Here is a 14,564-nt window from a genome sequence, read left to right as displayed (position 1 = left end):
AAAACAGCTAACTTTCGCTTGACCTTATTAAAGACCTTGGGCGTAAAACATGAGACGTCAACAAATGCATCTCATGTTGGGTCCCATTGTGTAAGTTCCGATACACTTTCGTATATTTAAAGTCATCTATTTGCAAAAAAATTATATTTTTTACTAGAGTTATCGAGAGAGACCAGCTGCTAATCAGATACTTCTCAAGTTAGCTGCCAAAATGTATTATTGTGAATAGACTTCACATATGAAGACATAAATAACGTTCACGTTTTAAATAACGTCCGATTTCGATTCCTACCTGGGTGACCTTATTAATAGACCTTTGGATACAATTCGAAATAAAGGTCTATTAATAAGGTCGTCCAGTGGGGATCAGCTGGATATCAGCTGCCCCTCAAATTTGCTGTTAAAATCAATTATTGTGACGACGAGCTTATTTATAGGCCTTGTCTAATGTCAAAAACTTGGACTTTGTTTTCGTTTTCATAATGGAAGTCAATTCACAATAATAGATTTTGACAGCAAACTAGAGAGACTAATAATATTCAGCTGGTCTCCCTGCATGACCTTATTTATTGGTCTTGACCAAGCGCAGCTGATTATCAGAATACATATGCTCCCATATTGCAAGAATCTACAACCTTTTACTACGATACCAAATGTTCCTTTGTGATATCGAAAGAAATAGTAAAAACTGGTAGATTCTTGCAGTACAGGAACACACCAACAGTTGCCACTTGTATTCGGAAAGTATAAGGTCGTGCGATAAAATCAGATGATTTACTGTCAACATTTGGTCTGTTCCCGTACTGCAAGAATCTACTTTATGTTATCGAAGAAAATAGTAAAATCTAGTAGATTCTTGCAGTTCGGGAACAGACCAATTATTGCCATAACGATTGCTTTTTATGCGACCCATGTCCTTTAAATAAGGTTATCCAAGGAGACCAGCTGGATATCAGCTGCCACTCAAGTTTGCAGTCAATATTCATTATTGTGAATTGATTTCCATTATGTAAAAAAAAAACAAAGTAAACAAAGTCCAAATTTTTTACATTAGACTTGAGAAAAAAACAGCTGTTTTCCGATTTCGATTGCTATCTGGGTGACATTTGGTATGTTCCCGTACTGCAAGAATCTACTATATTTTACTCCGATAACACTTTTTTCCTTTATGATATCGAAGAAAATAGTAAAATCGAGTAGATTCTTGCAGTACCATACCTTGGGATAAAATTCGAAGTAATGGAGGCTGAAAAATCTAAAATTATCCAATTTCATTAAACTTTTTATTTATATTTTGAGAATTATATAATTTTTTATTGGGCGTAGCTGATTATCAGATTGCATAGTTTCCACTTGAAAACGAAGTATAATATTGCGATTTTCACCACATCGACTTTATGATTTCCTATGGTCTAATTCTAGAGTCGTCCGATATGACCGTGTGATTTCACTCAAACTGCCAAAATACCTTCAATCGAATAAAAACGTTAAAAAAATTTGACTCGTTGGCAGATTTTCAACTATAATAACCGATAACGATTGCTTCTTATGCGACCTGTTTTATAGGCCATATAAAAAATCGATTAATCGATTAGTTAAAAGTAGACTTACGTATCCCTAGACACAACTCTATAAAAAAAACTTAAGAAAAACTAGCTTCCGCGCTTATTTTTATTAAATTTTGCATAATAAAATGTGTTTTTATTAATAAATTTTCATCCGGTAACGGACTATGAGTGTTCGGCAATCGTTTTATTATTCGAAAAATAAAAAGTGTAACGAAATTGTGCCGTAAATCTGAACGTTTTTCGGCCAAGAGGCATTCGTTCTATCGTCCATCCCTCCTAATAACAAATCGGAAAAAAAAAATCAAGGAAAAAGTTGTGTTGTGTGATAAAACTCGATAGAATATCGGCAGAATTTGTGCAAAACTTAAGCTATGGCTTCTGTTAGCGCGTCCGAAGAATTCGATGTGGAACTTTTCGAAACGCGCTTGGAAGGTCTCAAAGACACACAGGATGGTATACAGCAAATGTCAGCGTGGTGTTTGAAGCAGCGTGCCCATCATAAGAAAATCGTTGCCTGTTGGCTAAATGTTTTCAAGAGAGGTATGTTGTGTGTGGTTGGCTAGTAAAAGACGACTCTTGTTTGTGGGTGTGTGTGATTTGTTTGAAAAGCGGCAGCGGAGGCGAAAAGAATCACAACAAAAAACAACTAAAAAATGCTTTTGTTTTTATTTACAAAAATTGGCTACCTATCATTAATTGAGAGGGGGAAGGGTAGTCATGGACTGATTTGGAGTTTTTGCCGGCAAAAAAAAAAAATGTTCAATGCCAATTGGCGCAAGACAGTGAAACCTTTTCAAATCAAACATATGTGGAGGATCCTCCAGTTGTATGACATATTCCTTGTAAATCAAAGTGTTTTGAATTATTATAAAAATGTACATAATACAAATTTTGTTTTCTAGTGAATCCTTTATGGAGTGAGAGTATTTTCTGAACTTACATTCACAAATTTGTTCAATTATATCAATTATTATCAAATTCTATAAACTATTGCGATTGTTTGTTTATATGTCGATACAAAATATCCAACTGTGTTTATGACACATACCATAGCATACTTTTAGGCAGTAATGGCTAAAGTTACACTGCAGATGATCCATTTGTAATGTTTATGTCTTCATTTAGTTGTATAATTTATATATTATGAACAAGATTGGGGTTGTTCCATTTCTTTCGATGTATGTTTTAAATAGGAACACAAACTTAACTTATCAATAAGTATTCACTAGGATCAGGGAGAGAACATGAGAAAACTTGATGACTGTGAAGGACTTTTAAATGTGTAGAATATCTTAAATTTCATTTCCAATCACTTTTCATTGGCCTAGTAAGACTCGGGTCGTTTCGGATCATAGACCCCTCTGTCGTGGAAACGAATAACCCATGTCGTGTATTTTGTTGCTACAACAACATCAAAAGAGTATCAGTATCGTTCCACGTTTTGGGGCTTTTAAAGTTTTGGGATTCTCCTGAAAAGTATTGTCGGCTAGGATTACTATTTTGGATTGGATCCCTTATTCTGGACTGGATTATCTGGAATATCCAAAGGTCCTTCTGGACCGACGGTGCGAACACAATAATTAATCAAACTTATGGGTGGTTTCTAGTCCCCTCCCTTAAAGGATGACTTACTAACGCTGGTGTGTTATGCGAACTCGTGTCAATAAGTGCTTATGGTTCGCATGTTCAAACTGTATTCTAACATAGACTTGTCGATACCCGAGCGCCTCGATGAGTTTTAGATTTAGTTACCAAGTGGACACTATTTATGGTTGACCTTAGGTCTTCCACATAACTAATTCCTATGTAGTCTCAAATATTTGTAAACCCCCCAAAAACCAAAACAAAACAATCTCGTCGATCGATGATTATGTGGCAACTTCAATAACAAGCGCAAATACTTGGAATATGAACTCGGATTCGGATGCCAACTGCGGGGATGAGGATTATATTGACTCAGGAACAGCAACTAGCCGCAAAGAAGCCTTTGTTGACGAAAGCAGTTCACCCCGTGGTCTCACATGTCAAGATGTCATTGGGAAGTCGAAAGTCGGACATATTGACAAGTGTTCACAGGAACCTCCAGGGTTTGCTTCGATGGCGGCTTTGGTAGTGAGCAAGGGCCACCACAGACGAAAGTCGGAACTAGTGGCACGTGGTCACAGAAACTTTCGAAATCCGCTGCTAAAGAAACGACATCTCGATAGATAGTTCACCCCGTGGTCTCACATGTCAAGATGTCATTGGGAAGTCGAAAGTCGGACATATTGACAAGTGTTCACAGGAACCTCCAGGGTTTGCTTCGAAGGCGGCTTTGGTAGCGAGCAAGGGCCACCACAGACGAAATTCGGACCTAGTGGCACGTGGTCACAGAAACTTTCGAAATCCGCTGCTAAAGAAACGACATCTCGACAGATAGTACCAGATGACCATCGGAAGTTTAAGCCAAATCTACATAATTCCATGTGGGTTTGGAAATTTAATTTATAGTAATATTATAGAAACCTATCAGAACTTAACCTAAAACAATCTAACATTTTTGACAAATTTTGATTTCTCACTGATTGCGAAAATATATGCCTGAATAACTTTACAAAAATATATTCATATTAGTCGCGACAGAAACTCATGTAATCACTGACGAGATTGCCATTACCCAAAATATGTTGTGTATAAGATTCTTCACATCCCTATTCCTTTGAGCCTTAATATGGTATAATCCAACAAGAATATCAAACATTTCAAAGAAGTAATCAGTCTAAACCCCGTCCCCGTAAAGACACGCTCGTTAATAGATTCAGTCCCCAATTCTCATGTTGGTGTTGTCCGCATTGCCCCATATATACCAAGGCAGCATGTCCTCTGAACTTTCTGCAGTGCTTTTAAAATATAATGTATTTAAGAATTTTATGTAAATATTAATGCTCCTATAGATGCAGTGTATCATCTTTCGATTAAAACCTCATTAAGAGCATACAAATAGAAATATTGTCATCTGTGAGCCTTGTCGACCCGTTTCTGTATGTTATCTTTTCATGTTACCTGTCTAGGATAACTACCAACTGGTAATTAGCCTTATTTTGGAAGATTGGCTCTTCATACTGCCCTATATTTTTCTCTCTCTCTCTCTCTCTCTCTCTCTGTCCTATCTTTTTATTTTTGATATGTATATTTGGTTCCCATTATAGATAATTTCAGTACTTTTGATGTCTTTAGATACTAATATTGGACCGGTTGTTAGCAACAATATATATGATTAGAAATAATTTAAATATGATTAAAAATAATTTAAATATTAATACCGTGGTGCTTTCTTTGGATCTAACCAAAGCTTTTGATTCATTTTCTCATCATATTTTGATAAGAAAACTGAAGAATGACGCTAACTATTCGGCAACGGCTTGTAAACATGTTTTATCTTACTTATGTGATAGATCTCAATAAGTTTTTAATAATGGCATTTCTTCTAGGACGCTTGCTCTTGCATGTTGTGTGCCACAGGGTTCTATGCATGGCCCCTTGCTTTTTGTGTTATATGTTAATAGTCTAGCTGATTGTCTAGTTTCAACTTTTCTGATAATCGACTGGCCCCTTTTTCACTTGAAAGCGGTATAAATTCTTGTCTATCATCGTTCAGTCAATGGTCTTTAGATAATGCATTGAAATTGAATCCTTTAAAGACAAAGGCTATGAGGTTTGGAACTTTTACCCATGATCTTAATATTTATCTTGATCATAATCTAATAAATTATGTAAGCTCTCATAAAATGTTGGGTATATATATATATATATTAATGAAAAACTTACGTTTGAAAGCCACATCGATTTTGTTCAAAGAAAAGTGTTTGGTGTTATTCGTAAATTGTACTCTACGAATTTATATATGTTAAAAACAAGTTGGCTGGAGGTTGGTCTGGAGGTTACATCTGGCACTACTGATCGAAATTCATCGACAGTTAAGCGTATTGTGAAGTAGAGACCATATTTCTGGTTATGTTAAAAACTTCCTGGCAGTTGACTTTGATGTTTTTATTTCCTCCAGGGGTTTATGTACATTTTATAAGATAGTTAAGAGTGGTATACCTGTTATATTGGCTAATATGTTCAGATTTTGTATGTCCTCGAGGAATACACAGATTTTTATACCCAGAATTTATAGTAACATATTTGAAAAGTCTCAATCCAACAATGCACTTCGGTTGAAACTTTTGAGTTACTTTTGTTATTATAAAGTCCTCTGCATAATATTTTTGAAATATTCTTATTTATATTCAGTTATATGTTATGAATCATATTTCCTCGGAATCCAATCGACATTATTTTATCTTAACAGGACTTATACAAATATTTTTATATATATTTTATTTTGCTTCACCTATAAATTTTTCAACATAATATTTTCAGTTCGCGTTGAACATCGTTTGGTTCTATTCTATTTGGCCAATGATGTCATTCAGTACAGTAAAAGAAAACGTTTGGAATTCGTTGAAAGTTGGGCTACAGCTCTACAAAAGGCAACGACAATGGTTAGGTAAGCACACATTCAAGAATCTCCAGTTAATAAACTTTGTACTTATTATAAAATTATTTTTTTCACAGAGATGAAAAAGTCAAAAATAAAATTCTGCGAATATTTAGTATTTGGGAACAACGTGAAATTTACAATGAAGAATTTCTTACAGACCTATGTGGCCTCTTGAATATTGCACCGCCAAAGAAAGCCCATTCAACCATTGCCGATTCGGAGGATTTTCAAAATGCCAGTCTTATAACAAGCATTCGAGAATGTGTTGAGTTATCTGAACTGACCGATAAAAGCTTTAAGAAAATGCCAAAAGCCCCAAATTGTGATATAGAAAATATCAAACAACATTTAAAGGATAAAAGTCATTCGGATGATGTTGAAAAGGAATTGGAACGTTATGCAGCCTATATAGAGACATTTAATAAAAATTTACAAGCTGAAATAAAAAGTCGTAAAAATGTTTTAGCCAATTTGGATACGGCTGTTAAATTCTATGCCAATCAAAGGGGAGAAGTTAAAGTTGTTGTTAGTGTAAGTATAGGCTAACGAGGAAATATATGGAAAATTAATTGTTGTTACTTTTTAGGCCTATAAAAATTTTGGCAGTCGCATAAAATTGGTTAAAAAGAAACTAGATGAAATAACACCAACTTTACCCAGCCCCATACCTTCACCGGATATAAATGCACCGTCACCGGAGCCAGATGCTGATTTACAGCTACCAGATGATCAATCGCCAATATCAATGGTAAGCGGAAAGCTACCATATTATCTATAAAAAATGTTGATTTTTTTCCTACTCATTTCAGAGTTTTTTCAAAAATATGAATGGCTATAGCAGCTATTTGGATGGAAATTTGCCTTTTGATATAAATGATTTCAAGTCTGATGAAAACCCATCCAAAACCTCAAGTATGTAAATTAATTATTTTTAATTGAAAATATACAAAATATTTTTGTAACAACCTTTTATTTCATTTAAGGCCAACCCATCGAGGTAATTGGTTCAAGATCTGATGATGAAAATTTCAATTCAAATACGGAATATTACAAACCTGAATCGATAAGTGCTTACCCGGGAAATGAGAATGTAATGATACCGGGTTTAAATCCCATGCCTGTACCATCGGGCGGTTATACATCATTGGCACGATCCTCCCAACAATACAGTGATGTTTTACCTCCACCACCAAATCCTCCGCTATTCGGTACCCCCAATATTATGACAAATAATATACATCCGAATATGAATTCTGGATACGCGCCAATGAATGCCCGTTCATATAACAGTAATGATAGTTATGATCCGAATGCATATAATCGAATACCGACTGGTCCACCTGTTGGTCGGCCTGGTGTAGCGGCTGGAAATCCACAACCTCTGATGCCACCACCACCAATGCCACCTGCTATGGGATCTATTGATGCCACCGAAAATGGTGGTGGCGGCGGTGGTAGTAATTTCAATTCGGGCTGGGGGGATATGGGTATGTCATGGAACAATCCTATGGATAGTTCGAGTGCATCAACATCATCATATGGTAATACACCAATAGATACACCACTATCACCGCCTCATTTCGATGTAGATCCTCATAATGCCAGTACAGCAACGCTAGAGTATACAGAACATGATGGAAGCTTGTCATCAGCTCAAGATGTTGATCATCGCCAGCTACATTTACCCGCTTTTGGTATTGGTCCCAAATTAGGACTGAGTAAAGGTGAGTTATTCATTTTAATACAGTGGTGGGAAAAGGAAAAAAAGCAAGGCTCTCTAACGGGACGAGAGGAATACCAGACGTGATTTTTTTAAATAAATTTTTTTCGAGGTATACCAAAGCCTTTTTTTTTAAATAAAATGTTTTCGAGGTATACCAGAGGCGTGGATTTTTTAAATATTTTTTTTCGAGTTATGCAAGAGGCGTTGTCTTTTTAAACAATTTTTTTGAGGACTCCCAGAGGCTTTGATTTTTAAAATGCATTTTTTGAGGACTCCCTGAGGCTTTGATTTTTAAAATGCATTTTTCTGAGGACTCCCTGAGGCTTTGAGTTTTAAAATGCATTTTTTTGAGGACTTCCTGAGGCTTTGCTTTTTGAAATGAATTTTTTCGAGGACTTCCTGAGGCTTTGATTTTTTTTTAATGAAATTTTGTCGAGGACTTCCCGAGGTTTTGGTTTTTGAAATAATTTTTTCGAGGTCTTCTAGAATCGTAGATTTTTTAAATAATTTATTGAAGACAGAAACAAATTCATAAATTTAAAATTCCATTTAATTTTACCTTATAGAAAAAACCCGTCAATTGGATATTGATCATCGAAATCTAATATCATTAACTGGTTCACCGGGCGCAAATGATAATGATAAGAAATCCTGGTATCAATCTAATAATGAGGTAAGCTGTCCAGTCAAACTAAATCAAATCAAATTGTTTTTTAATACCAAATTATTTATAGGCAACTAGCGATGTTGATTACCGTATACTTGGGCAAGCTATTAAAACAATTGAAACAACAATACTGCCTGCCGCTTTCAATGATACCTCCTCAATATCATCGGTATCTGCTGATGAGTCTGGAAATGTATGTAAACACACAAATACTTTTAATTTTTCTGGTAATAACCGTTCTATTCTCTATTTATTATTTTTTTTTTTAGATCTCCAATGTATCTGCCGATAAACATGAAAGTAAGTTGATATTTTATTTCTATTTAAATAAATTCCCTTGTGTCTACAATATTCTATTTCTTTTAAAGGCCCCTCGAAAGAATCCCTAAAAGATGTAGCAGGTTTACAACAGCAACAAAAAACCGATGGCGATGGTGGAGGTACGGGTGGTTATGATCCAACAGACATGGTGGTTGATATGGATATGTCTGATGAGGATCTAGATGATATATTTAGAGGTTTGCTTAATATTTTGTTTTATAATTTTATTATTTTATATTTGTATATGTTTTTCTTCTTCTTATTGGCTTGTTTTTTTTTATTTCGTTCTTATATATTTTGTTTTTTGATGATATAAAATCTGTAGAATTTTTTTGTTTCCGATTATGTGTAGCATAAAATGTGGGTTGTTTGGTAGAAGAAGAATTTTGGGAGATTTGTGCCTTACAAACTGAAGATTATGAAATAGAAATTTTTAAAGAACATTATAGCCAAAGCGTGGATTTTTGTGTAATATTTTATTTTATGACAAGCAGATTTAAAACGTGGCTTAAAGAATAGACACCAAAGCGTGAATTTTTAATAATAAAGCGTTAAGATGACAAACCTTGGACGAGTTGAGTTCTGATCGTACCGGAGTGAAAATCGAAATGTTGATATAACTTGTGTCTATATGACGCGTGTGGATAACCTTCATGAGGAGACCAGATAAGCAACATAATGTGCAGTTGACTAGACAGTTCGTGCTGGCATACTATCTGTCGTTTCATCTCAGTCATCGTGAAGACATCGAAAACGTCATAATATCTGAAGTCAACAGATCGACGATACGAACTTCATTTGCATCAACTGGCACCTCTCTTAGCAACTCACAACGCGCATACATAAAGGGCAAGTCTGTAGAATCTGCACTGCGCAAGGTGGTAGGTTACATTGAAAAGAAATATGGAAAAATCAAGGCTTTGAGCTTACCTACAAATTTGACAGAAAGCTGAAATCTTCGCGATTTGGAGGCAGCTGAATTGATAATAAGTCTGGATGCAGAGATCGTTATACCGGTGACTATCTTTGTGGATAGTCAGGCGGCTCTTAAAACCACCAAATCCTGTAATATCATGTCTGAGGTCGTCCTGGAAACACTATCGGCGGTGCTGGGTACTTAGACATTGTGACATCATGGGTAATGATGAAAAAGCAGACGACCTATCCAGACGAGGATCTCAATCTACAGATCTAGCAACCGATGACTCAATCAAACCACTCATCTGTCACCTTTTCCGGAATTTTGAGGCATTTTTTTTTTCGAACGAGCAATGAAATTTGCACAACGTACCTAGGTGCAATGACCGACTCGGTCGAACAAACACAATGTTGAACATGAGCAAAACTGAAATTAGAGTAATGGCAGGAGTTATTACTGGTCATTGCAACATGAGGGCCTTTACCAGCAAGTAGACCATGATGTTACTGATTACTGCAGACTCTGCGACGACAAGGAGGAGACGGACACAATTGAGCATCTCCTGTTTCGGTGTCCAGCTCTGGCCTACACACGGCACAGATTAGTTGGTGTTCACTTTCCCACCGTGTCTACGTTTCTTTTCAACTATGGAACCTGCTTTAATCTACAACACCTTTAGAAACTTCAAGTTGCAACCTCAGCACGTAATATATTTTTTGTCCAAATTTCTACAACCATCGACACTATTTATTACCTACTTATCACAAAATATTAATTTTTTAAAAAACTTTACGGAGCACAATAAAATTGATCAACAATCACGAAAGGGTTGCCAAATAACGATTGCATTGATATCAAAATATTCCTAAGGACTATTGGATACATAAGCATAATTTTCCATACGGTTCCATCAATCTACGATGCACTGGTGTATCAAGTCTGATGCGATGTGATGTATGTTAAATTTGATATTCTGTTTGCAACATGCATATAATCTTGATCAAAATACAATTCTATGTCTGTTGAAATCATTATAGATGCTTGAAATTTGAGCAGACTTGTTATTACTTCTAGGAAGATTGGTATTATAAATGGTGAATATCGATCCACGTTTGTTTCGTTTGGTGACTTCACTGCAATTTCCTTACGATTATTCTCTTTCCAAACAACCCACACTCTTAATGTAGCTACAAATTTACAACACAAATACTAGAAAATTAAAAAACTTAATTATCTTAATTTACATTCCATTATTTTATGCATAACACAGAGGTTCATGAACAAATGGCAGAACAATCAGCAGAAAATAATAAAGATGGCGTCAATAGTGACACAAATGGTGGTGGAGATGTCGAAGCTGGCGAGGTGGCGGACGGTAATGTTCCATATCAAAGGCCACCACTGCTTGAAACACCGGCAGAATATGATCCGCAAACAAATTGGGATTGTCAAGATTGGCCTCAGCAAATGTCCGCCATGGCATGGCAAAATAACAATCGTGGAGGTTTGGCCGCCGGTGGACCACATGGAGTGCCGCCACCACCCAGACCGCCTTATGGTATGCAATTTCCGTATGGTGGTATGACTGGAAATGATAATCCGTTTGCTGTGCCAAGTGGTAGTCCGGCACGTGGCGGTTTTGCTGCAGCGGGTGGTGGTCGTGGGCGAGGTGGTGCATGGGACGGTTCACCACAAAATCAATTTCGTAATTTCCCTCGGCCGCCACGAGGCGGTGGTTCGCCATTCTTCAATCGTGGTGGTCGTGGAAATCGTGGCGGTGCCGGTGGCAGCCCCATGATGATGCGTGGCAGTCCTGGACAAGGTTTTCGCGGCAAATTTCGTGGAAAAAACAATTGGATTTAAATTCACAACAAAACGTAATCCAAAATAAAAGAACTTACTAATATAGTAATAAGTGATAAATTAAATGTTTAAATATAAAAGGAAGAGTTATGAATTTCTAACAATCTGTAAATAGAATAAAAAAAGAAACTAAAATTATTATTCTTAATATAGTCATAGTTATATAGAGGGATAATAAGTTTTTTCTCGTGGAATTTCGATTCCATCACAAAAACAAAATAAAATTTTAAATTAAATTCAAAATTAGCCAACATTTTAAAGTTTATACAATAACAAAAAGACAATTGGGTATGTAAAATGGAAATTTTAAATTTTAAAAAAATTCTAAAAAATTTTAAAGACAAGGAAATATAAAGCAATTTGTGTAAAAAATAATAATAATAAAAACTTATTTTCCCTCATTCGTTAGCAATTAGGAATTTTCAGAAACTTCTTAATAACATTGTTTGTTATTATATTATTATTAACTTAATTCTATTAATATAGTATATAATAAGAATTATTTTAGTTTTACCAAGAATATAAATTTCCATATTTTTATTTGTGAAAATTCATTCATTCTTCTCTTTAGTTATTTTATTCTTATTTTTTTTTTAATTTTGTGATTTGAATTCTCGACAAACATGACGATTATCGTTAGCCTTTCTCTTTCCCGCCCAGTTATCGTTTACACGCTTACACACACACACAGACTTTAATTAAGTTCTTGTTTATTATTTTCAATTTCAAAACGAGTTATTTTTGAAATAAGCTATGTAATTAGTAACCAAATTTATTATATATTTAATAATGACCACAACAAAGAAGAAAAAAAGAAATAATGAAAGATTACCCGTTTAAAATAGAGTTTAATGTTATTATTAAATACATTTAAAAATACTGCAAAACACACACCCCCTTGGCATAATGCATACATACACACACATATAAAATATAAAACAACAAAAAAAAACAAGACAAGAAAATATATAACTCCCAAAATGTTTAAATAAAAAGCTTAGAATTATATCCAACATAAAAGACAATCAATCAATTTACGTAAAAAATCGGAATGGTTCTTTTCGAATTAATGTAAAAGAAGTTGTATAAAAATGTATGTTAACATCAGCCGAGCGGAAACATTTACATTATGAGGAAATTATAAATTTGTTTGACAAAAATTATGAACGTGGTGGTGAGACTTACCATGCAAATGGTTGTGTCTAAAATCTTCTGGTATAGAAAAACTTCAATTCAGTCTGGCTGAATGAGGTTTTTTATTAGGAAATTTTAATTCAGCCTGGCTGAATAAGGTTTTCTATTGGAACATTTTAATTCAGCCTGGCTGAATATGGTTTTCTATAAGAAAACTTCAATTCAGCTTGGCTGAATGAGGTTATTTATAGGAAAATTTCTATTCGAATAAGGTTTTCGATGAGGCAAGGGCGTTCCGATGTTTTTTTTTTAAGGATTGTCATATAATAAAGATGTGGATGGGGTGTACCGTTCGCGATTCCTGTTGTGCTAAAAACGCGATTTTACGACTGTTCCGTTGTATATAAAGGATATATCAACTTTATTTGTAACTCATCAAAATAATAATTTTCGACCCTATAACACAAGACAAAAAAAATATATCCGTTTGGCCATTGTAGACTTTATATTCATATAGAGAGGTTGGCAAAATGCTGCATGGTGTGTAATTTTATACCCTCAGCCTTATGGCTAATGTGAGTTTAAATACACTTTGATACAATGAAAATGTGCATCATCGAAATATTGGTTTTAGACTCCATGTTTCTTTGGAACAAATCCGATTTAGAAAATTTGGAGTCGATTTACGCATATCCGTTCGTTCGTTGTCTGTCTGATCTGGGAATAATCGGTTTCATACAAACGTTGCACATCTTAATATTTCTTCCATACTTAGTTTATGTTCGAAGATGGGGAATATCGCTCCACTCCTTTTGGTACTTCCTCCACAAAATGGTCAAAATTGTGCTAAAAATTTTACAATAACATGCAAACGGACTATCTTACTTTAACGGGGACCCATTGGTCCACTTCTTCTGGTACCTCCCCCACAAAGGGTGAACTATTTTAATGTTTATGAATCCAATATCAGACTAATGAAATGTCCGATTTCAACCAAGCCTAGATCATGTTTGAAGATGGGACAAATTGGTCCACTCCTTCTGGTACCTCCACCACAAAATGGTCAAAATTTTCAATATCTTTAAATCCAATATTAGGCGATGCCCGATTTGAACCAAATTTTTCACAACCTCTTATCTTTACCAAGCCTAGATCAAGTCCGAAGGTAGGACCCGTCTTCCCTCTCCTCTGGTACATTCCACGAAAAGGGTCAATATTATTATCGGCAACACCGACTGACACTTTTTTACTTATATTTTTTTATGTTTGTCAAGTTCCCCACACTTTCATGCATGGTTCCAACTTTTGATACATTGAGGATTTTGGACACATTTTCAACCGAATTGGCTGTATACCGGATATTATGGGTTTTATTTCGGCGTCAAATATTTCTACAAAAGAATAACTATATTTACATTGGATGTTATAGGGTTCTCGCAAAATTTATTGGAATAATCATCCATCCATTTAGCTATTGCAAAGATTTTAATACATTTTGGGTCCACATTGGGCGGAAACCACCTATAAAAAGGGGATTTTTTCGGATTTTAGAAACGCAGTAATTTGATATTTTAATTTATTGTTGGGTAGCAAATTCCCCTATAAAAATTTCTCGATATTGTTTCATATAGGGGTACATATTTTTTTAGTAATTTGAGATTTTTTTTTTAAGTTATTATTAAAATAAAATAATATCAATATTCCTATGGATGATGGTATAAAACTTGACTTGAAATTAGGAGTTCTAATTTTTGTACGTCTAGGCTTTAGTATTATGACATGGCGAATTTCAGACATTTTTTAGGATCCTATAGGATCCTACTTCATATTGGTATATTTGATCC

General features: G+C 34.9%; 1 protein-coding gene across 1 annotated transcript; it reads left to right on the top strand.

Annotated features, from left to right (window-relative positions):
* The first annotated feature begins 1,939 nt into the window (after window positions 1–1,939).
* Window positions 1,940–11,599, top strand: LOC133323316 (regulation of nuclear pre-mRNA domain-containing protein 2). The gene is made up of 11 exons (XM_061532256.1): window positions 1,940–2,108; window positions 5,973–6,099; window positions 6,168–6,624; window positions 6,680–6,841; window positions 6,903–7,005; window positions 7,077–7,817; window positions 8,383–8,489; window positions 8,551–8,680; window positions 8,753–8,761; window positions 8,852–9,001; window positions 10,994–11,599. The coding sequence occupies exons 1-11, from the start codon at window positions 1,940–1,942 to the stop codon at window positions 11,584–11,586; spliced, it is 2,748 nt and encodes a 915-aa protein (XP_061388240.1). The 3' UTR covers window positions 11,587–11,599.
* Window positions 11,600–14,564: the final 2,965 nt, after the last annotated feature.

This window comes from Musca vetustissima, unplaced genomic scaffold, assembly GCF_032173495.1.
Source record: "Musca vetustissima isolate MV318-11 ecotype Yass unplaced genomic scaffold, APGP_CSIRO_Mvet_v1 utg1381, whole genome shotgun sequence".
Classification (NCBI taxonomy): domain Eukaryota; kingdom Metazoa; phylum Arthropoda; class Insecta; order Diptera; family Muscidae; genus Musca; species Musca vetustissima.
The sequence above is the reverse complement of the archived record's forward strand: the minus strand, read 5'-3'. Positions and strand labels throughout refer to the sequence as shown.

Bases quoted from the DNA above. Each gene is read 5' to 3' on its own strand.
- LOC133323316 (XM_061532256.1), top strand. From the start codon at position 1,940: ATGGCTTCTGTTAGCGCGTCCGAAGAATTCGATGTGGAACTTTTCGAA. The intron at 6,100-6,167 runs GTAAGCACACAT...TTTTTTTCACAG, and splicing joins AAGGCAACGACAATGGTTAG to AGATGAAAAAGTCAAAAATA. The intron at 6,842-6,902 runs GTAAGCGGAAAG...TACTCATTTCAG, and splicing joins ATCAATCGCCAATATCAATG to AGTTTTTTCAAAAATATGAA.